This window comes from Notothenia rossii (assembly GCF_949606895.1).
Source record: "Notothenia rossii genome assembly, chromosome: 7".
Classification (NCBI taxonomy): domain Eukaryota; kingdom Metazoa; phylum Chordata; class Actinopteri; order Perciformes; family Nototheniidae; genus Notothenia; species Notothenia rossii.
The window spans coordinates 1910579-1932441 of record NC_136905.1 but is presented as its reverse complement, the minus strand read 5'-3'; the positions used below and the strand labels follow the sequence as shown (position 1 = coordinate 1932441).

General features: G+C 42.8%; 3 protein-coding genes across 6 annotated transcripts; 2 read left to right on the top strand and 1 right to left on the bottom strand.

Moving 5' to 3' along the window:
* Positions 1-976: 976 nt before the first annotated feature.
* LOC307013159 (sialic acid-binding Ig-like lectin 15) lies at positions 977-15373 on the bottom strand. Of its 3 annotated transcripts, none has more exons than XM_079640416.1 (3): positions 15270-15373; positions 3158-3547; positions 977-1951 (listed from the first exon to the last, which is right to left on the bottom strand). In XM_079640416.1, the coding sequence occupies exons 2-3, from the start codon at positions 3516-3518 to the stop codon at positions 1533-1535; spliced, it is 780 nt and encodes a 259-aa protein (XP_079496542.1). In that variant the 5' UTR covers positions 3519-3547; positions 15270-15373; the 3' UTR covers positions 977-1532. The 3 variants fall into 3 exon arrangements, with proteins under 3 accessions (XP_079496542.1, XP_079496541.1, XP_079496543.1); XM_079640415.1 differs by lacking the exon at positions 15270-15373 and adding an exon at positions 6374-6465; XM_079640417.1 differs by lacking the exon at positions 15270-15373 and adding an exon at positions 6172-6227.
* LOC307013481 (sialic acid-binding Ig-like lectin 15) lies at positions 7200-10561 on the top strand (the record flags this gene model as incomplete). The annotated part of the gene is made up of 7 exons (XM_079640879.1): positions 7200-7205; positions 7443-7647; positions 8219-8596; positions 8879-9145; positions 9617-9710; positions 10102-10126; positions 10505-10561. 7 exons carry the CDS (start codon positions 7200-7202, stop codon positions 10559-10561), a joined length of 1032 nt encoding a protein of 343 aa, XP_079497005.1.
* Positions 13306-19040, top strand: LOC307013157 (sialic acid-binding Ig-like lectin 15). 2 transcript variants are annotated; one of them, XM_079640412.1, is made up of 8 exons: positions 13306-13479; positions 15344-15721; positions 16806-17168; positions 17602-17643; positions 18055-18147; positions 18665-18712; positions 18872-18904; positions 19018-19040. In XM_079640412.1, the coding sequence occupies exons 1-7, from the start codon at positions 13431-13433 to the stop codon at positions 18901-18903; spliced, it is 1005 nt and encodes a 334-aa protein (XP_079496538.1). In that variant the 5' UTR covers positions 13306-13430; the 3' UTR covers position 18904; positions 19018-19040. The 2 variants fall into 2 exon arrangements, with proteins under 2 accessions (XP_079496538.1, XP_079496539.1); XM_079640413.1 differs by having other exon boundaries at positions 13465-13561.
* The last annotated feature ends 2823 nt before the right edge of the window (positions 19041-21863 follow it).

Genomic DNA, 21863 nt, shown 5'->3' with positions numbered 1-21863 from the left:
TATTTTGGTTGAAACTAAGCCAGAAAAAAAAACATAAATAATAATTAAAAAATATATATAAATAAAATCGATTTTTAAAAATAATATTCGATTATGGAGACTGTAACGAATAATCGAATAATCACTGGCATCCCTAGTGGTTATATCTCCAAGTTGTAAATGCGCTGCTGCTCTCGCTGATACTTGCATCTGCCATTGTGTGTGTGTGTGTGTGTGTGTGTGTGTGTGTGTGTGTGTGTGTGTGTGTGTGTGTGTGTGTGTGTGTGTGTGTGTGTGTGTGTGTGTGTGTGTGTGTGTGTGTGTGTGTGTGTGTGTGTGTGTGTGTGTGTGTGTGTGTGTGTGTGTGTGTGCTGTTGGTGGGCGTTGCCGTGTATGTGTGTGTGTGTTAGCCTTAGCAAGTGTTTGTGAGTCTGTGTATTTCCCCCATAAGGCAAGACCCGCCCAACTCTGTCTCTGATTGGCTTACCCTGAAATGTTTCCCCGCGTTAACCAATCGTCACTCCTCTCTGGTCACTTTCACTTTTCCATGGTGCTGTGAGAGGACATCTCTGTATTCGCCTATAAATTACATCCGCAGGGAGATTCGGTTCCGTTGGATCACATAATGTAACCCAGCAACGCACCCATTTAAATCACAGTAACTATAACGACGTTACTTAATGGGAATATGTAACTAGTAACGCTATTAGTTACCGCAAAGGGTAGTTGCGTTACAGTAACGCATCAACTTGACGTTACATTGTTCATTATGCAATGTGAGGGAGCGTGCCTGGTGCGGCCGCACCTCGTGCTGTCCCATAGTCAGCATGGCAAAGTTAGCGGCTATTGCTAACTGCCTTTTATTTCAGAGTAAGCTCTGTATTATGAACATCAAACCACCAATAACAAAACTAGGCAAGAATATATGCACTTACATTTTCATGCACGCACACATGTCCAGAACACATAAATTGAACAACACTCCCGATTGTCCATCGCTACTGGTGTCCTGGCGATCTTGTTATGACAATAAGTGCAGTTAGTGCTGCACTGTGGTTGACACCATTCGGGCTTATGCTAGGGGGTGCAAGGAATAGTCCAAGTAATGGGGGTGTTTTATACAGTAACCCTATATCGAAATCGATAAAATGTCAATTTTTGAATACATTTTCAGTGTCTATTCCTTGTATATTCACTGCAGTTATTCATGTAAACCAGTATTATGAGTCATTGTTTACAACTTAAAAGGGAGTTAAATAAAATGTGGTCAAGTTTAGAACAATATAATGAAGTTAATTAATGTATACCTGAGTATTAATAATGTATCCATTCTTTTATTTGTAATATTATTGGTATTTTATTTCGGATTTGTCAACTGTTCCGTAGTTAATCTATGTGCCTCGATGTGTTTATTGTGTTCTGTATGCTTTGTGAATATGTTCTTAAAATGCATTGTGTTAATGTGCAAGCAGTTAAAACAGAGAACCACAGTAAAGGGAGGATAAACGAGCACAAGGAGGGGTTCAACATTTTCAATTTAAAACCAGAGCAGGTTACTTCCTCCAGCAGCGGACGCCATGCACCGCCCACACCCCCCCCAGCAGGAGGAGGAGGAGCACCTTGGCCCCCAGAGGCAGGGACAGCAGGAGCAGCAGGGGAGTAGAGGCCCCGCCCACATGGGGTCGGGGGGGCAGCACGTACAGGACGGCCTGGTCCTTGCCCAGTGGATTTGAGGCGCTGCAGGTGTACTGCTGCCCCGGAGACACGTCCCTCAGCTGGCTCACCGTTTGGAAAGACTCCCTGGAGCCTTGAGCCAGGGGGTGGGACCCCTCCAGCATGGCCCCCTCCAGCATGGACCCCTCGGTACCCAGCCACTGGACGTCCGGCGGCGGGGAACCCTGCACCCGACACAGGGCGGTGAACCCAGACTGCTCGCTGCCCTCCGCCCACAGAGAGAGGATCTTAGGAGGAGCTGCAGGAGAGAGGGAGAGGGGGCTGTCAAGGTTTGGCAAGATTGCGGACCCAAAAGCACAAGGAGGCAGGTAAGGGGATGTCAATTAAAGCGAGTGTCTAATTACTAAAATACAAAGCTGTTTCGATACAAAAGCGAACAACCCAGTCTCACAAAACAACGTGTAACAGCTATGTTGGTGCACACGGCAGAACGTAGTATGTTCACAAATAACCATCTCAAGACGTGACATGGATACAGTATGGTTGTCCTATTCGTTTCTAATGTCCAGTGTCCAGTGTCCGTGTCACGTGATCGCAAACTTTCCCAGTGAGAAAAAAGAACATTGGCGGAAACCCAAATTATATTTAGTGGAAAATCCTAAATTGTAGAATACTTTGTCCGTTAAAATGCTTTTTGATTGCATTTCTAGCGAGCAGTGTATATTGTACTTGGAGAATCCACGTCCAGTGGATGTGTAGGATCCATAGTTTGATAGATATTACGAAGATGATTTGAGCTCCATGTTTTTACAAAATATTGTATCCATGTCACGTCTTGAGAGGGTTATTTGTGAAGATACTACGTTTTGCCCTGTGGACAAACGTAGCTATTACACGTTGTGTTGTGAGAGTGGGTTGAAACGACAGGAGCAGGCAAGGGGGAACAAAAGACAAAGTTGCAAACAAACAAACCGGGACCACAGGAGGGCGGAACAGGGAAATCCAGAACACCGGGAACAGGAACCAAACCACCATAAAACGACGACGAACTGACAAGGGACACAAGGGCAAGCAAGACTAAACACACAAGACAAGACACAGCTGGAGAGGGGAGGTGAAAGACAGGGGGGGGGCCGCAGGGGAACACAATCAGACAATCACACAGGAGGGAACACACAGAGAGGAAGCAAATACAGACATGACAGACAGGGGGCGAACATCCTTCAAAGAAAAACAGGAAGCCGACAGTCATTGATAATTAAAACAAATTAAATTAAATTAAAAAATTAATTAAAAAAAACAGATCCTAACAGGGGCAAGGTTTTAATACCCAACATGCCAAGACATGTCTTACTGTAGAGCTGAAAGACAACCTTTAAAGAGGCCCTATTCTGCATTGTGGGGGTCTTCCCTCTCCTGCAGTGTTCTATAGGTGTTAGTGCATGTAAATGGTCTGCAGAGACTAAAATCCCTGTGTTCTTTATTATGTGCTCTGTAAACGTACCCTCCACTCTGAGCCGGGTCCCTATCTTGTCCTCGAAGCTGACGTGGTCCCGGCCCTGCACCTCCACCCGGCAGTAGTAGCGCCCGCTGTCCTGCAGGGCGGCGCTGTTGATCCTCAGCGACAGGTCGTGCTCCCGCGGGTTCCCCTCCAGCCGGTACCGCTGGTCCTGCTGGGGGCCCGGCTCGCAGCTGGGGGCCCCTGTCCGGCTGGTGCAGCGGAACAGGACGGAGGAGCCCTGCCCGTGGCCCAGACGCCACAGCAGCTGCAGAGATGTATGCTGGGAGTGCTGCGGGTGGCTGAAGGTGCAGGGCAGCACCACGGGGTAACCCTCCAGGGCCCGGACCTCCGGCTGCACCGTCATCGACCAGCCGTCGTCTCCGGAGCCCAGCGCTGCAATTGGTTGATTGTTAAAGTCTCAGTTCTCTGATTGGTGAAAGGACATATTCATCACTTTTGTTTGGAAATACTGAATGTTCCTTCTGTATCAGAGTAGCACATGATAACAGAGGCCCTACGTAGCTGTGTACGTAGCCGGATGTCTGACTACATGCTCATGAGACACTGTGTTGAAGTCATGATAGCTATGTTCCTAAGATTGGCACGATGACACAGCCCTGCCTAGAGAGATAGACATATGACTGTCATGTGTATTGCTTACGCAGGCCTTCGCTAATCTGAACTGATGTCAGAATACTGCTCTGAACCGGTATTCCTCCATCTTGTTGACTGTAACTCCCTCTCTTGTATATCAGCATATCAAGGACTCTACTAAAGGAACTCTTTTGTCCCAAGCAGCTGTGTGTGATGACTACTTCCATTCTTGCAATGATAATAAATACATGTATCCTGATATTGAAGATCAAGCCGGTGACGAGTGATATTTTTCGAACAACTTTTGTGTTTTAATCAACTCAATATAATCTGTGATTTTAACATTAAATTAAATGTAATGTGTGCAACTGGACTGCTGTTGGTGTTTTTAAATGTTCTGTGTCGTAGAGCCGATGAATGGGAGTCGGAGGCGGTGTGTTCAATATGGAACTCTTTAATTTCTATTTAACCACACACACAAGAACGTACTAGCTGCTTGCTACTGTGAAGCTGGAATGCTAACAACAGGAAACCGGAACACCAAGGTGCCACCCTCTAACCGGTCCGTGGGGCAACACTATGTCGCGTTGCCCACCCACAACAATACAACGGCGAATTATGTCCCTTAATGCTCCGCCACAGTGTAAATATTATAATATTAACACTGACAAACGTGCTTATTTCAGGTCAAATGACATGTAAAATAAATCATCATCATGGTCATCGACCAGCCGTCGTCTCCGGAGCCCAGCGCTGCGAGGTTAAACGCCAACACTTACAGGCAATAAACAAACGTGGTGCAATAATGAGTCCAAAAACCCTGACAAGAATCACCACTTTAAAAATAATAATAATAATAATAATAGATTTCATTTGTATAGCGCCTTTCAAGGGACCCAAGGCTGCGTAACATGGGGTGAACAAACAAACAAAAAAAACAAACAAACAAACAAGAAGGGCAAATAATTAATAGCAGGAGTGGAAGCAGGGGGATGTGATGAGTTAGAGGTCAAAGGTCAGGGGCCACTTAAGCCCTATAACAAGTGTAAAAGGGTAAAGAGCAAACAGGAAATAGTTTGAATTGAGTCGTCCCATTATGAATTGGACCAGAGGACTGTACTACGAAGCTGGTTCTCTTTTTAGCGGGCTAGATCTCCATGGTAACTTGTGCTGAGCGGCTAACCTGCTCCGGAGCAGGTTAGGTTGCAGGCTAAGAGCTCAACTCAGTGAAAGCCTGCTGACCAATCAGAGCTCAGTGTGCGGAGTTTAAAACGATCAAGTCATATTACAGGAGAAAGGAAATACAGAAAAGCTGCCGTTGCAGGAAAGACGGCCGGCAAAAATCAGCGACTGTGTGAACGTGAACATTAATAGAATATCACCTCCCATCTTCAGAGCAATCTGACTATTATAACATTAGCGTTAAGAAAGCTTACTTAAATATCTGCCACAACATAAGTAACCGGATCAGAGTAACATTAAGTACAGTCCGCGGCATATCACATCATAATGTATCATATATCTCCTTATCTGAGTCAGCTGAGCCGTATCTGGCCGTGCAACACTCACAGTGTCACATACTGTATGCAGAAGGATTATTTTAAGCAACACATTAAGTTGACGAAACACTCGAGACAAATGTAATGAAAGTCAGATGGTGTCTTAGACGGGGCAGTGATATCATAAACCTGTTAATGTACGCATTCAAACACTTGTTCTGTTACCAGCTGTATTCACCTTGCAGGTGCAGCTATGTGGCTTTGATCCTGGAGAAAGTGTTTAAGTCATGGATGTTTAAAGTTTAACTTCTTCATGTCTAATACACACATGTTTGTGATTGGTCGAATGCTCCAGATACCACCCCTTTCATGTGAACGCGCACCTAACTAGATAGGACACGGCTGGCTTGAGCGATCCACTTGATAACCCGTGTCGTAGTACCGTTTAGTGAGAGCGCGTATGTTAACATATCCAGGTTAGGTTGAACCAGCTTCGTAGTACAGGCCTCTGACTGAACAGTAAGAAAACATGCAAAGAGATGAGGAAACTCATTCTTAACTGATTTCACGACACATTGAGACACAGCCCTGCAAGAAGCCTGTTGCCTTTTGGTTGTTATCCTCAAATAAGGTCTGTGATTATCAGAAGCTGAAGAGATTTTAACATTATGTCCTATGCAGAGGTCGCGTTAACCGAATATATTCCGTCTATGACGGAATTCTTTTGACAATGACGGAAAAATCTGAAAGCAGTCCGTCATTTTGACGGATTAGAACAAACTCAGAACAGCGCCAAAGTTTCCCCGCAGCAGGGCTCCGGTGTTATGCCCTTATGTCGTTTCCAGACCTAACTATGCCGTACAGATCATTGAAATATCTGGGAGTTAATGCTATGCCGACGGGTAATAATGGATTTTGACGAACCTTTTACGATCCTGTCAGTCAAAAAAGTCTAGCGCAACCTCTGGTACTATGACAGACAGTCAGAAAATACCCCACTGCTGAATTCAAAAATCAACTCTGTGTGTGTGTGTGTGTGTGTGTGTGTGTGTGTGTGTGTGTGTGTGTGTGTGTGTGTGTGTGTGTGTGTGTGTGTGTGTTTGTGTGTGAGAGAGAGAGAGCTTACCTCCAATAACAGATAACATACTCAAAATGCTGCAGACTCTTCGGACCTCCATGATTAGACTGATGAAAAAACAAGAAACAAGAAACACCACCACCGTGTGTGTGTGTGTGTGTGTGTGTGTGTGTGTGTGTGTGTGTGTGTGTGTGTGTGTGTGTGTGTGTGTGTGTGTGTGTGTGTGTGTGAATCAGACACAGTGTCTATGTTTTCCAATCTTTTTTTTACTTCCCTAATGTCTATTTTTTCAATAACTTTGCATGGTCCCAGTGTTGAATCGAGAGAAATGCTGATTTGATCACACATTACACCTTTACATGACTCCCTGAGTTGTGTGCTCTAGGCAGTGGCGTTTTTATATGTGCAAAAACTTAGATGTGTATATATAAGCTTCTGGTGCTTTTTTAAACACGTAAGCAATAGTAAAAAAAATAGAGATTTGAATCGCTATCGGCTGCTCTCTCTCGTCTCCTCTTCATCTACACTTTTCGCGGCACACTTATTTACAGCCAATCAGCTCTCTGAATTATAAGATGATGTTTTGGTGGGGTTGCCAGCACTTTGCCCAACTTATGATAATTACAGAGAGGGACTAGATCGGGGCTTGCCCCACATCGCTCTACACAGCTCAAGGCACACTGTGTGTGTGTGTGTGTGTGTGTGTGTGTGTGTGTGTGTGTGTGTGTGTGTGTGTGTGTGTGTGTGTGTGTGTGTGTGTGTGTGTGTGTGTGTGTGTGTGTGTGTGTGTGTGTGTGTGTGTGTGTGTGTGTGTGTGTGTGTGTGAGTGAGTGAGTGAGTGAGTGAGTGAGAGAGAGAGTGAGATGGTCGAGAGATGCAGGTAGACAGAGAGGGAATGAAGGGTTTCTTATCCTCTCAGCAGAAGTCATAATTTCTTAGAGTGTGCACAGAGTGTACGCTCTAAGACACTAATCAGAAGAACGCAGACTAAAACAGAAACGTATCAGAATCAGACGACTAAACATGATCTTAAAATATATTTTAAGATATATTGTAAGATATATATTTTTTGCATAATTTTGGAATTATTATTTGAATTACTTTCTGCTGACACTAGGGTCACCTAGGGCCAGCAGCCCCTAACGACCAGTCGCCACTGGCTCTAGGCCACTTCTCACTTGAGACTGACAGGAAGCGTTTAGTTTCACACGACTTCCTGATTTGGCTGTTTAAGCTTGAAGGTTTCCTCTCTTCTCGTTCGAGGTTCAGCCTGAGGATGTGGCAGCAGCAGACCTTCTTTATTCTCTGGGGGTTCATCACTGGTACGAGCATTTCTCCTTTTACTCTGCCCAATTAGAAGTAGTTTGAGTAGTTAACAAAAGTTAAAGAGTTGAAGATGAACTGAGTTTAAAAAAAGCTAGGCAACAGAACATAGTGCAGGTGTTAGGGTTTCTGTAACAAACGGAAATGTCCCCGCTGTGGGTAGAACAAATGATTTTTGTTTTGCATAAAAAAGACTTAAGGGTAAATAGAAGTTAAACAAACTTTCATGTTGATTGCCATCGTTGGCCATTGTAATCCAGCACCATCAGGTACAATCCCATTATGAATGCAAAGTCTCTTCACAAATATAAAACAACTATATTTAAAAAGCATTCTGATGAAGGAAGACATATGTTGTTTTTCTGGTGATGGCGTTAAATGGACCTGACTTCTTTCTGCAGGAAGTCTCCTAGTCTCCCAACCCAGACCTCTGGTTTGCGTTAAGAAAGAACCCCTCAAAAACTAGAGGGTTCATCTCAACGGGCTAACCCCTTCAAATAAACCTTAATCAACGATAAGTCAGAGAGCTATCCACAAACCCACTCATCTGGATGTGATCTTCCTCTTCAGGGTCTCGCTCGGTCTCTTGGGACATGGCGGTGTCTCCGGTGGTCTTTGTCCCCAGAGGAGAAGACGTGGTCCTCCCCTGCTCCTTCACTCATCCCGGACAGCAGCACTACTCCGGGGTGATCACCGTGAAATGGCTGGCGAGACAATCAAACGCCCTCCCGTTCTTCATCTGCTCAGTTAGAAACGAGTCCATGGAGGGAAAACGCGGCTGTGCACAGTCTCAGTTCAAATATTCTACGTACGGTGACCTTCGTCGGGGGGAGCTGTCCCTCTTCATCAGAAGGGTCCAACTGGGTGATAACGGCACATTCTTCTGCAGGGTGGAGCTGGAGGGTGTGCGGCAACATTTCCAAAAAGAGACGCAGCTCTATGTGACAGGTGAGGACTGAGCGATCAACTCAGAGCTGCTGAGATCCCAGCATGGTAACAACATGTATTTCCAGTTTAATCTTCTGCATTGATGTAAAAAAACAAAACATGTTTTTGTACTAAAATTCAGAAAATGTGACAGTTCCTGTTTTTTACACAACAGTAATAAAGAGTGGATGTTTTTGGACCAAGGCCAGGTTTGTATGTGGAGCTGCTGGCTCTGGCTTTTTCTACCAATCTTTACGAAGAACATCTTTCTTGATATTGTCAAAATGTGGTTTATTTCTGCAGTTCAACCCCAGATCCTGAACATGTCCGTGGTGGAGCCGGGTTCAGACGGCGCCCCCCGGAGGCTGCAGTGTGAGGTGGAGGGCCAACCGCTGCCCGACGTTACCTGGCTGTCGGCCTCCGGGACCCCGATGCAGGACCTGGAGGTGAAGAACCAGCAGAGCGGCCTGGCCCGGCTGCTCAGCTCGGTGCCGTACCTGCAGGAGGTGCTGAGCTGCCGGGCGGAGAGCCGGCTGGGGGCCGCAGAGCGGAGATATCCAGCCGCACACAGTAAAACTCTCATCATATCTAATACAAACTATAACAATAACAGGATTCATATTCCACAGGAGAAACAGAGGTTGGAGGCTAAACTTGTGATGTTCGAAAATGAACTAACCTTCTGCAGAGATGGAAAAAAGTATAAAAGTCCGGCGCAGACTGAAAACTCATCTCTTTGGACTCCACTTCCAGAGATAGAATTACTAACAAAGCACTTATATACTAATAAAGGGCTGGCTGATCTAAAGCCAGTTGAGTAGCACTTGAAATTTTTGGCTCTATGAAACCTGATGTTCTTATATGATTCTGTTTTCTTCAAGGTTGTATCTTCCCGGTCGAATGTACTTATTGTAAGTCGCTTTGGATAAAAGCCTCAGCTAAATGTAATGTCATGTCAAGCTCTGTGTTTGCTAGTGAAAAGCATGCTGGGAGGTGTAGTTGTTGTCTATGTTCAACATCTTTATGTAATCTATTTCCCAGGCGGACATTTTGGCGTCCAGCCGGTAGTTCGTCTGGTTCTCTTCACTCTGCTCACTGTGCTCCTCGTCACAGGGACATCTGTTCTCATCAGAAGGTAACTCTCCCTGAGGAAACACTGATCCCCTTCTGATGCCGTTTCTGCTCCTTCCTATTACTCAATTATTCACTCGGTACTCCAGAACAATATCCACATGTCCCCATTGTTTCCTGATACAAGTCCAATTCCTTTGAATAAACTTCACGGACCAAAGGTGGCAGAAAGATTTATGTTTGATATGTTATGTTTCATGATGGTGCCTCACTCCATCGTTCCCTCCGGTGTTACACTTCGGGCTGCATCTTGCTTTAAGGTGCTATTTAAATAAAGTTCATTATATTATTTATTATTAATAGATATTCGAGGAAATTCAAAGGTAATGTTCTACGAAGTGACTGTTTTTTTATTCTCCTTCATCTTTACATATTTACAGGATGTGTGTTTGCAGGAAGCTGGAGGACCATCGTGTGCCGGTGAGATCATCTCTTTTATATTATTAATACGTCTATTTTTAACATTTATGGTGGGTGTAAGACGGCTGCCATTCCTCACTTCCTTAAAAACTGCTGCTGATCTAAAAACAAAAGTCACAGTTTGAATGTCTGAAGCATTGACTCTTTGAAGCTGATGAGTTAAGGACAACAGCTCCTTACGGTACGTCCACACAGTGACGTGCGTTGAAGCTTGCCGGTGGGCGTGTCTGAAACTCGACCAACAACCAATCACATGAATCTCCCGCCCCAGACACACAAGCAAGCAATTTGATTGGCTAGAGCTTGTACTGGCATGTGTTTTGATTGGCTGACGCTTCCACCGATGCTTCAAGAGTTGAACATGCCCAACTTTTGCAGCGAACAACGCGAGCAACGCGTAGCAACGATCCCACAATGCAGTTTGGCGAAGCTTGACTTCACCCCATTGAAAGTGAACGGGCTGAAGCCTCAACGCACGCCGCCGTGTGGACGAGCCGTTACGGTACGTCCACACGGCAGCGTGGCGTGCTTCAATGGAGACGCTTCCCATTCACTTTGAATGGGGTGACGTCCCGCTTTGCCGAACTGCATTGTGGCTCCGTCGCTTTGCCTCCGTTGCTGGCTTCGAAAGCTGAGAAAGGTTTAACTTTTCGAGCGTCGACGGAATCGCCAGCCAATCAAAATATATGCCAGTACAAGCTCTAGCCAATCAAACCGCATGCTTGTGTGTCCGGGGCGGGAGATGAATTTGATTGGTTGTTGGTCCACGCCAGACACGCCCACTGGCAAGCTTCAACGCACGCTGCCCTGTGGACGTACCGTTAGAGGGAATGTGATGACGCCGTGTGTGTGTGTGTGTGTGTGTGTGTGTGTGTGTATGTGTGTGTGTGTGTGTGTGTGTGTGTGTGTGTGTGTGTGTGTGTGTGTGTGTGTGTGTGTGTGTGTGTGTGTGTGTGTGTGTGTGTGTGTGTGTGTGTGTGTGTGTGTGTGTGTGTGTGTGTGTGTGTGTGTGTGTGTGTGTGTTATACTGAATAATAGCAACAGCAACATTGAAAGAAGTTATCTCGGTAATTCATGAATATACTTTTAATTCAGAGAGTTAGCTTGCTTGTCTCAGTGTATGCTGCTCATCAGACACATTAAAGAAATCATGGTATTTACTTAAGGAGGTGAACTGGGACCTCTCCGAGTAGCAGTCCACACTCCATATTAAGGTCTGGTCGGGGACTTGAACCGGCAACCCCACGGCTTCCAGTCAAAGCACTGACTGAGCCGCCGCCGGACAAAAGGGGGAATCATTTTTAATTTGAGCTTAAAGTATTTAAACTTTTGGACACAGCAGCGAATGCATATGCAGAAAAATATGAAAAACAAAAGCTAGAACCAGGGGCGGACCCATGAGGTAATAAGGGGAGGGGCCGAGGCAGCAGGGTTTTAGGGAGGTTGTAATGAACGTATTGAATTGTTTGAAAACTGCAAACACTACATTACACTCAGGAAGACTGCCTCTACTGACGTGTGTGGGAGTGTGGCTCACGCACACATTCTGTAAACCCACTGAGATTCAGTTGGTCCATTGCTGTGTCTCCCAGAGGTCTACTGGTATGCACATTGTTAGAGCCACTATTTTGATTTGATAAGAAAGGCCACCTAATTGTGACGTCTGCCGTCAACACACTATAAAGGACTACAATTCCCACGGCGCCTGCGCTAAAGCCACAGTGATGGGCAACCTGTTGAGAGACGCCGACGAGGAACAGTTGTTAACCGTACACGTAGGCTACTACACGTACATACAAACCGTACAAGTACCCTTTAGGTTATGAAGTTATACAAGCATTATTAAGAGAGACAGAATACCTAAGTTGTTTGTTATTTTATTTGAGTTTTGCTTATTTCTTTTGAATATTGTAAAGGCCTCTTTTTCTTGTTGCATGTGCAAAAGTTTGTTATTTTATTTTGAGCAAACACAAGCTGTCTGAATATCATCTAAACCATCGGAGGCCAAGCAACTCTTAAACTGTAAGCCATTTAAAGGAAAGACAAGGAAGGAAGCCATGCATCATTTACTAACTGAGGAAGCGCATTGATTTTGAGACACGATGACATTTCATTGTGATACACATTCCATGAAGATGAAGATGACTTTTGATTGTGTTCTGGTTTTATGTTTCTGTGAGTATTTGTAAGCAACTGTGATTGACAGAACATCGCTTTTTATTTTACTTTTGTCATTGTTATTTCATTTTTAAGTAGGGGCAGGTCAAATAAGATTGTATTCTCCCTGCTCCTTTCCACTATGGGTTAACACAAAGTGCACATGTTTTGTTTTAAAATAACTGCCATGTGTGGAATAAACAAATAAACAAATAAATAAACAATTGATTGTATGTCATGATTTATTATAAAAGGATGTAATATTTGAGTTTAATTGTCCAATGTTGTTTTTCCTTTAGTAGATTAACAATAGGTGTTGGAAAACTCTCCCTGTTCCCCGGCTTGAGCTTGAATCTCAGGATCCATGTATCTGTGATCCTCTCCAGAATGGAAGGAGTCATCACATACAGAGCATCAACTAGTTCCTGAACAGTGTCCTTCACATGCTGATATCCAAGAGAGGGAGTTCCACAGTCACAAGATGGAGGAATAGAAAGCAGTATTCAATGTTTACTTCAGATTAGCTCCACGTCAGAAATGATCATGCTTGTCATATGTCTCTCTCCATAGAGGCTGAATCATCATGTTAATCACATAGCTATCATATGCCTCAAACAGTCCTGATGCTCTTCTAGGTAATCACACATCCTGTCATGTTCACAGCTACAGGTGGGATACCTTTGTTATCATGGTACTCATGTTGGAAGAGGACATTCAGGATTTTCCCAACAATAGGACTATACTAGGAAATGACATCACTTTACTGTAATGCAGCCCTAAAAACCGTGGCACCGTATCACAGTGCTGGGGCATCCATCCGCTGAGAGACGGTGCCGATGCCTTGTTTTCATGGGAAAGTGGGCGGAGCCGTAGTTTCCCCAGGAAGTTAATTGCTCTGATCTTGAGCAGAGGGAAGGTAACTCTGGACTCAGCTTAAAGACCCTCATGTTATAAATAAGGGCTGAAAAGGTGTTCGTACTGGGAAGGTTCAAAGCCCACTGCTACCCGGGTTAGAGTGGTGTCTTTACTGTGGACTTCCTCTTTCATGCCAACAGGAAGTGGCTATTTCAATTTCACACACTACGCAAGTCTTCCTGATTTAGCTGTTTTAGTTTGAAGGTGTTCTTATTGGTGGTCGTGTGTGAGGATGTGGCAGCAGCAGACCTTTTATTTGATTCTGTCGGGGATCATCACAGGTCGGTGTATTTCTTCCTTTTAATGTTTCGGTCTCAAATGGTTCCACGAAAAAGGTTTAAAAGGACGCTCCACTTCTAAAAGGTTTGAAGACTTACAAGAAACAAAAGAAATACTCAAATCTTTGTCGGATCAAATATCTGAGTTATATCACAAATACCTGAATGTTGACATAACTATTATAAGGATGAGGGCCCTTGCTTTACCAACAGAATACAAAAGGCAAACTACTCAGAAAATGTTTCTTAACGATGTGAACAACTGGCTGGAAAAAAACGGACTCATGATCATGCAGAAGTGCTCGCAAAAATGCACATGACTTACAGGAGAAGATAGGGGAACGAAGAAAAACAATGCATGGGCGTGCAAAGATGAACCTTAATTGACCCCTGGGTAAAACTCTGTTGTCCAAATGTTAGTATCTATACAGATGTTTTGAATACACACACAGCACAAATACACACATGCATTTTAGAGAGGTACCAGAGTGAGGAATGCCTGGGAAGGATTCGCATGTGTTTTGGAACATTTGTGTTTTTATATTTGTATCGTTTCTGAAGCGGCAGGGCGTTGCTATGGGCTCAGAACAGTCTCATAATACTCACATGCACACAGAAGGATCCACACTTGTGTTTTTCAATGCACACACAAATGTGTTCCGTTTCATATACATGTAAATTAAATCTTTTTAAAATCCAAAAACAGAAAAATGTTTTTACATATGTATTTTTGATCCACGCATATTTGTTTTTCGTTTAAATCCTGAACCTGCAAACACAAACCGCTTTCTGTGCACGGATCGCTGTGCATTCGTGTGTGGGTTCTTTGAGACTCCCCTGACGCTCACCCGATTCGTACTTGTAATTTCTCTCATCGATAGCCAATCAGATGTCTCCTCCAGTCTAAGCCAATCACATGAGCGCACCCCCACGAGGGTATGATTTATTGCGTTCATGACGCTTCATATACGCATTTTGCGCAGTCCGGTCAGCTCGCTAAACAGAGGGCGGAGCTTCAGGTGATCACGCAGAGCTGCATGTCTCCGTCAGACTCAGCAGCTGATCTGATCTCTCTGTCGTTTCCGGTTACACTTCACTCGCGTTTATGTCCATATCGATCAGATCCAGCTCTCCTGATCGGCCTTTATAGAGAGCACCCATCAAACTATTTAGAGTGAATATCGGCCGATAATGACCGGCGGGGCTCCCCCCCGTTGACAGTTCACTGTCTAGCACTGGTTTTGTAGTGAATAATATAAAGGCTTGTATTTGCGTGCATTTCCTGTTCGGAAAGTGGCAATGTACTGAGAGTGGAGGTGTCCTGAGATTAGCTCCATGGACCTTTCAGCTCCGGACTGTGCAAAATGCGTACATGAAGCACTACGTCATGAACGCAAGAAATCTACCCTTGTGGGGGCGCGCTCATGTGATTGGCTTAGAATTGAGGAGACATCTGATTGGCTATAGATAGAAAAAATTACAAGTACGAATCGGCTGACCGTCAGGGGAGTCTCAAAAAACCCACACACGAATGCTCAGCGATCCGTGCACAGAAAGCGGTTTGTGTTTGCAGGTTCAGAGGATTTAAACGGAAAACAAATATGTGTGGATCAAAAATACCTATGTAAAACTTTTTCTGTATTTGGATTTTATTTACATGTTTATGAAACGGAACACATTTGTGTGTGCATTGAAAAACACAAGTGTGGATCCTTCTGTGTGCATGTGTGTATTATGAGACTGTTCTGAGCCCATACGTTTCTACTGGTGGAAGAGTTTAGCGCCGTACTCACCCTACGAATACACGTTCTATTAAAGCTGGTGAGGGAACCAAACCCACTCATCTGGATGTGATCTTCCTCTTCAGGGTCTCTCTCGGTCTCTTGGGACATGGCGGTGTCTCCGGTGGTCTTTGTCCCCAGAGGAGAAGACGTGGTCCTCCCCTGCTCCTTCACTCATCCCGGACAGCAGCACTACTCCGGGGTGATCACCGTGAAATGGCTGGCGAGACAATCAAACGCCCTCCCGTTCTTCATCTGCTCATTTAGAAACGAGTCCATGGAGGGAAAACGCGGCTGTGCAGAGTCTCAGTTAAAATATTCTACGTACGGTGACCTTCGTCGGGGGGAGCTGTCCCTCTTCATCAGAAGGGTCCAACTGGGTGATAACGGCACATTCTTCTGCAGGGTGGAGCTGGAGGGTGTGCTGCAATATTTCCAAAAAGAGACGCAGCTCTATGTGACAGGTGAGGACTGATCGATCAATTCAGAGCTGCTGATCCCAGCATGGCAACAACATAACCCATACTTTGGTTCCAAATCAATGACAACATTCTGAATATGTGACGTTCCTCATCTTGTACAGAACCACCTATAGCGTAATGCCAAGAGCATCTTGAGGCTTCCTGGACGACACACGGAGCTAAACTGAAATGGAAGTGATTGACCTCAATGTATTATTACATTATCCACTGACCTAAGTAGTGCTTGTTGTGTTAAATACCCAGTTCATCAGTCTGCCCTCACGGAGCACTGGCCTGCAACTTAGAGCTGCTCTCAGTGTTCTGTCTCCCTCAGAATTGGTTTGGCATCCGTTGTGTCAACTCGTGGCTCACGAAATCTCTTCTGAATTCTCCGGCCGAAGCTCCAAATAAACCACCAGTGTTTGCCATCAAAGCTCCATCTCTCCTCGTGTCTCTCTGAGTCCTTTTTCCAATTGCTTCATACATTTCCATCCCAAGAATACCAATAATGGTGTTTCACACAGTATAGAAAGACAGTTATCAAATGTTGCATGCTGCATTACGACCTGTGAATGTCTTACGTTCATTTCATTTCATTTCAAACCTTTATTTAACGAGATTGGTCCCATTGCAGCATATAGGTTCCACATGAAACATAAAACAATAAAGGACATCATACATTATATTTACAGGATACATTTACATAGTTATAGACATTTACAAGTGCCCATAGTATCAACAAGCAACGTTAGTTGGATGTTATTTGGTGTAAATGCTTAGAAGCGAAATCTGTTTTCATATTTTTGAAATGCTGCCACGTTTTTTGTTTGCCTTCTTCTCCCACATTTTACATCACATTTTACATCACATTTTACATTAGTCAATAAGGCAGTGCAATATTAATCCTGACATAATTTCAGAAGCATTAACCATCATTCAACGAAATTTCAGCTTTTCAGCATACAACATTCATACCGCAATTTGTCCAGGAATTGCATTGTGTAGTTATGGTACCTTTGTCCATCCTTTCTACTCGTTACGATAACCTGACGCTTAACAGGGAATTCATACATTTTCCTTTCTGCAGTTCAACCTCAGATCCTGAACATGTCCGTGGTGGAGCCGGGTTCAGACGGCGCCCCCCGGAGGCTGCAGTGTGAGGTGGAGGGCCAACCGCTGCCCAACGTTACCTGGCTGTCGGCCTCCGGGACCCCGATGCAGGACCTGGAGGTGAAGAACCAGCAGAGCGGCCTGGCCCGGCTGCTCAGCTCGGTGCCGTACCTGCAGGAGGTGCTGAGCTGCAGGGCGGAGAGCCGGCTGGGGGCCGCAGAGCGGAGACATCCAGCCGCACAAAGTACAACTCTCATCGTATCTGTGATTGTGAGCGGCCTCATCGTGCTGCTGCTGCTGCTGCTGGGCACCGGATGCATCGCTTACAGGAGGAACAGAGGTACGATAAAACACAAACCACGCTTTCAAAGTCAAACAAATCTGAATTTTCGGAAAAAATCTGAATATTGTGAAAAAATCTGAATATTCTGAAAAAATCTGAATTTTCGGAAAAAAGTGTATTTTTGGGAACAACCTCAATTTTCGGGAAAAATCTGAAAATACTCAGAATCTTGAGATTTCTTGAATGAGGTCAGAATTTTAAGATCTTCAGCAAAAAGTCAGAATTATGGGATTTAAAAAAAAAATCTGAATTTTTAAATGTTTTGAAAAAAGTAAGAATTTTTTGAAAATAGTCAAAATGTTGATATTTTCGGACTTTTCACAAAATAATGACTATTTTTTTTTATAAGTCATAATTTTGAGTTTTAATTTCTAACTGTTCCATTATTCTAAAATCCCTTCATATTTTCCTCCTTCCTCCTCTTCTTAAGCTCGAGCCACCGCATCCCCAATTTATGAAAACACTGAAACAGGTAGGCTACGCAATCCTCTACATTTTCCAGACATTTACAGAAAGCCCTAAAATCCGGAAATGACTTAGCATTCACCCCTACCCGTCCCCTGGTCTGGAGGTCAATGGTTTTCTGAATGCGATTTTGGTTGTGATCCTGAAATTAGGTCTGTGGTTAACACAAGCTGAATACATTTTAACTTTTCGTTCTACGACATAAATCATAAAGTGGTGTTAATATGTGGAGATTATCACTTTTATTATCCTAAACGGGTAAGTATCATAAACGTTGAGATTATTTTCTGCAATAATTGAAAATCCCTTTGGACCTGGGAGATGCTGCCTTCAGGGACCAACACAGAAATACCACATCACTGCACCACTCCATAAAGGAAAGAAATCAATATTTTGTTTTCTTGTGTATAATCCAAAGTGGAGAATTACCGCCTGCAGGACTCGGACCGTCCTGTAGGGGGCAGCGTCGAGCTCCAGCTGGTTTACTCTACTCTGAACGACGCCTCTGCATGTGAGTCTAACGGAAGTTATTAAAGTGACTCTTTAACCTGTGGACCTAAGAGATATTGACATTATGTTGATTTGTATTCCGTCGGCACAAACCAAAGCCGAGGATGGGGACCTTGTACTTTGGGTCTTTTCATGTGAATGAGATTCAGCATTAACGTCCACTTAGACTTACAGTAAGGAGTAAATTATGTTCGGGGTTAAAGGTCCCTTTGAATCACAAAACACGTTTTTACCACTAACTCAAGAAGTCATACGTTATATATGATAGCATCACACAAATGTCTGATTGGATATAATTATGAAGTTATGACATTTTAGACGAATATGGTGCAATCTGTGCATAACAGTGAGGCGGTATCTCTGGCTTGATTTGCTCTCATGTTCTCAGCTAGCCTCTGGTTGCTGCTTTTGTCCTCTCCCCTCCTGGATAAACATGAAGCTCGTTTGAAATGCAAAATATAATAATATAAGCAAAGCAGCCGCCTCTCCTCTGATGTGAGCTTCTGGTTTCCTCACAGCTCAACATGCCAGTGTGAAAAAGCCCGTCTACCAGCAGGAGGAACCCGGTGAGCATCAATTGAATAACACAAAGATATTGGGAGACGTGACTCTGGATCAGGATTATCTGATCAGAGGATTAAAGATTAGAGTATTTGATAAACTAGAGTCGAGCAATCATGAAACATTGATTTTAAAGTATAAACTAAAACTGTTTTTTATTGCAGAGGTCCTCTACTCTCCTGTGAACTTTGACTAAGGTATGAATATAGCTTCTGTTTTTAAATATCGTTCATATTTTTACACAAAAATCTCATGTGCTTAATTTATAATTGGCCTTATTTTAATTGATATTGTTTTTGCTTTGTTCCAGAAATATCAAGAACTCTGGGAGATATCAGAGGGGGGGAGGGGGGGGGGGGGGGGGGAGGGGAGTACTCAGATCTTGTACTTGAGTAAAAGTAGAAGTACTCAGATCTTGTAGAAGTACTCAGATCGTGTACTTGAGTAAAAGTAGAGGTACTCAGATCTTGTACTTTAGTAAAAGTAGAAGTACTCAGATCTTGTTCTTGAGTAAAAGTAGAAGTACTCAGATCTTGTTCTTGAGTAAAAGTAGAAGTACTCAGATCTTGTACTTGAATAAAAGTAGAAGTACTCAGATCTTGTTCTTGAGTAAAAGTAGAAGTACTCAGATCTTGTAGAAGTACTCAGATCTTGTACTTGAGTAAAAGTAGAAGTACTCAGGTCTTGTACTTTCGTAAAAGTAGAAGTACTCAGATCTTGTTCTTGAATAAAAGTAGAAGTACTCAGATCTTGTACTTAAGTAAAAGTAGAAGTACTCAGATCTTGTACTTGAGTAAAAGTAGAAGTACTCAGATGTTGTACTTGAGTAAAAGTAGAAAGTAGAAGTACTCAGATCTTGTACTTAAGTAAAAGTAGAAGTACTCAGGTCTTGTACTTTCGTAAAAGTAGAAGTACTCAGATCTTGTACTTGAATAAAAGTAGAAGTACTCAGATCTTGTACTTTAGTAAAAGTAGAAGTACTCAGAACTTGTTCTTGAATAAAAGTAGAAGTACTCAGATCTTGTACTTTAGTAAAAGTAGAAGTACTCAGAACTTGTACTTGAGTAAAAGTAGAAGTACTCAGATGTTGTACTTGAGTAAAAGTAGAAAGTAGAAGTACTCAGATCTTGTACTTAAGTAAAAGTAGAAGTACTCAGATCTTGTACTTGAGTAAAAGTAGAAGTACTCAGATCTTGTACTTGAGTAAAAGTAGAAGTACTCAGATCTTGTACTTGAGTAAAAGTAGAAGTACTCAGATCTTGTACTTGAGTAAAAGTAGAAGTACTCAGATCTTGTACTTTAGTAAAAGTAGAAGTACTCAGAACTTGTACTTGAGTAAAAGTAGAAGTACTCAGATGTTGTACTTGAGTAAAAGTAGAAAGTAGAAGTACTCAGATCTTGTACTTAAGTAAAAGTAGAAGTACTCAGATCTTGTACTTGAGTAAAAGTAGAAGTACTCAGATCTTGTACTTGAGTAAAAGTAGAAGTACTCAGATCTTGTACTTGAGTAAAAGTAGAAGTACTCAGATCTTGTACTTGAGTAAAAGTAGAAGTACTCAGATCTTGTACTTTAGTAAAAGTAGAAGTACTCAGATCTTGTACTTGAGTAAAAGTAGAAGTACTCAGATCTTGAACTTGAGTAAAAGTAGAAGTACTCAGATCTTGTACTTGAGTAAAAGTAGAAGTACCAGAGTGTAGGAATACTCTGTTACAGTAAAAGTCCTGCATTCAAAATGTTCCTCAAGTGAAAGTAGAAAAGTATTCTCATCTAAATATAGTGAAAGTAGAAACAGTAAAAGTAGTCGTTGTGCAGATTGGTCCATTTCAGAATAATAGATATGATATGTTTTATAATGATTGATCATGAAAGTGTTCTCAAAGCTGGTAAAGGTGCAGCTAGTTTGAATGACTTTGTATACTGCAGGGTAGCTGGTGGATTTACTCCAGGTGGAACTAAAGTCTGATTTAACACTTGATTAGATTTCACATCATTCATCCACATCTGTAAAGTAACTAAAGGTATTAAATGTAGTAAAAGTACGCAATTTGCATCTGAACTGTATTAGAGTAGAAGTACACAGTATCAGAAAGTAACTCAAGGTGTACTTAATTACAGAACTTGAGTACATGTACTTAGTTACTTCCCACCTCGTACTCCCGTGGTTTCTCAACACGCCGTCACCTCTCCGCTCAGTTTGTGATGTTCCTCCAGACAGAAGGGAAACGCTTGCAAAGAGAATTCATGCAAACAAAGTAAGAGTTTTGTTGCTGCTGACTTTACTGTGATTTATATTCAAAAGAATCCCATCGTCCCTAGATGTGAATGTATATATATTTTAAATATTACCAAATATTTAGGAAAAAATGTAGATGAATGTTAGGAATGTTCTTCAGTGTGCATTTGAAGATACATCAAATACATATATATTTGTAACTAGCCATTCATTTGGTGTCTTGTTATTGTCATAGTTTTAAAGCTTCAATTTATTTCATTTTTTTTTTGTATCCCTGCTATTTAGTTTTTCTGCATATTTTTTGTTTACTTCTAATTGAATTGTTGTTGTATATTTAATTATACTTTTTCCTATTTTTTCACATGATGTACTTGTATTTCTTTATGAATAAATACAGTTGAGTGTAATATGATTCTCCGGCAGCAGGGGGCGCCACACTCTTGACTTCCTGATGTGTGTTTCCTGTCTCGGGCCTCTCTCTCTATTGAAGGGGTTTCTATGGAAGCCCCCCAGTTGAGCCTCATCAACATGTTGTGTTGAAGTCAAACAAAAGGAAGTCTGTCACACGGGATCAATACGTACGGCCTTCTTCACATCTAATCAATCTGTATTCATATAACACTCCCATACACCAAGGGACACAAAGGGCCTCACTAAACAACAACATGAAGAATTAATACAAATAAAAACAATACGTGTTAGCCAGAGATCATACTAACACGGGACAGAATCAAACAAGAATACAAATAGGAATAAAAGTGATTAAAAAAAATAAGAAAGGCGCACAATTTAATAAAATCATAAATTCATGAAACAAAAATTAATAAGGGAATAAAATACTAAAAATAAACACACACACACACACACACACACGCACACACACACACACACACACACACACACAGACACACACACACACACA

Excerpts from the sequence above, each read along its gene's own strand:
- LOC307013159 (XM_079640415.1), bottom strand. The coding sequence starts at position 6,425 with ATGGAGGTCCGAAGAGTCTGCAGCATTTTGAGTATGTTATCTGTTATT. Across the intron at positions 3,548-6,373 it reads TATGTTATCTGTTATTGGAG|CGCTGGGCTCCGGAGACGAC; the intron begins GTAAGCTCTCTC and ends AACCAATTGCAG. Across the intron at positions 1,952-3,157 it reads GACCCGGCTCAGAGTGGAGG|CTCCTCCTAAGATCCTCTCT; the intron begins GTACGTTTACAG and ends TCTCTCCTGCAG.
- LOC307013157 (XM_079640412.1), top strand. The coding sequence starts at position 13,431 with ATGTGGCAGCAGCAGACCTTTTATTTGATTCTGTCGGGGATCATCACA. Across the intron at positions 13,480-15,343 it reads TCTGTCGGGGATCATCACAG|GGTCTCTCTCGGTCTCTTGG; the intron begins GTCGGTGTATTT and ends CTTCCTCTTCAG. Across the intron at positions 17,644-18,054 it reads TTATGAAAACACTGAAACAG|TGGAGAATTACCGCCTGCAG; the intron begins GTAGGCTACGCA and ends TATAATCCAAAG.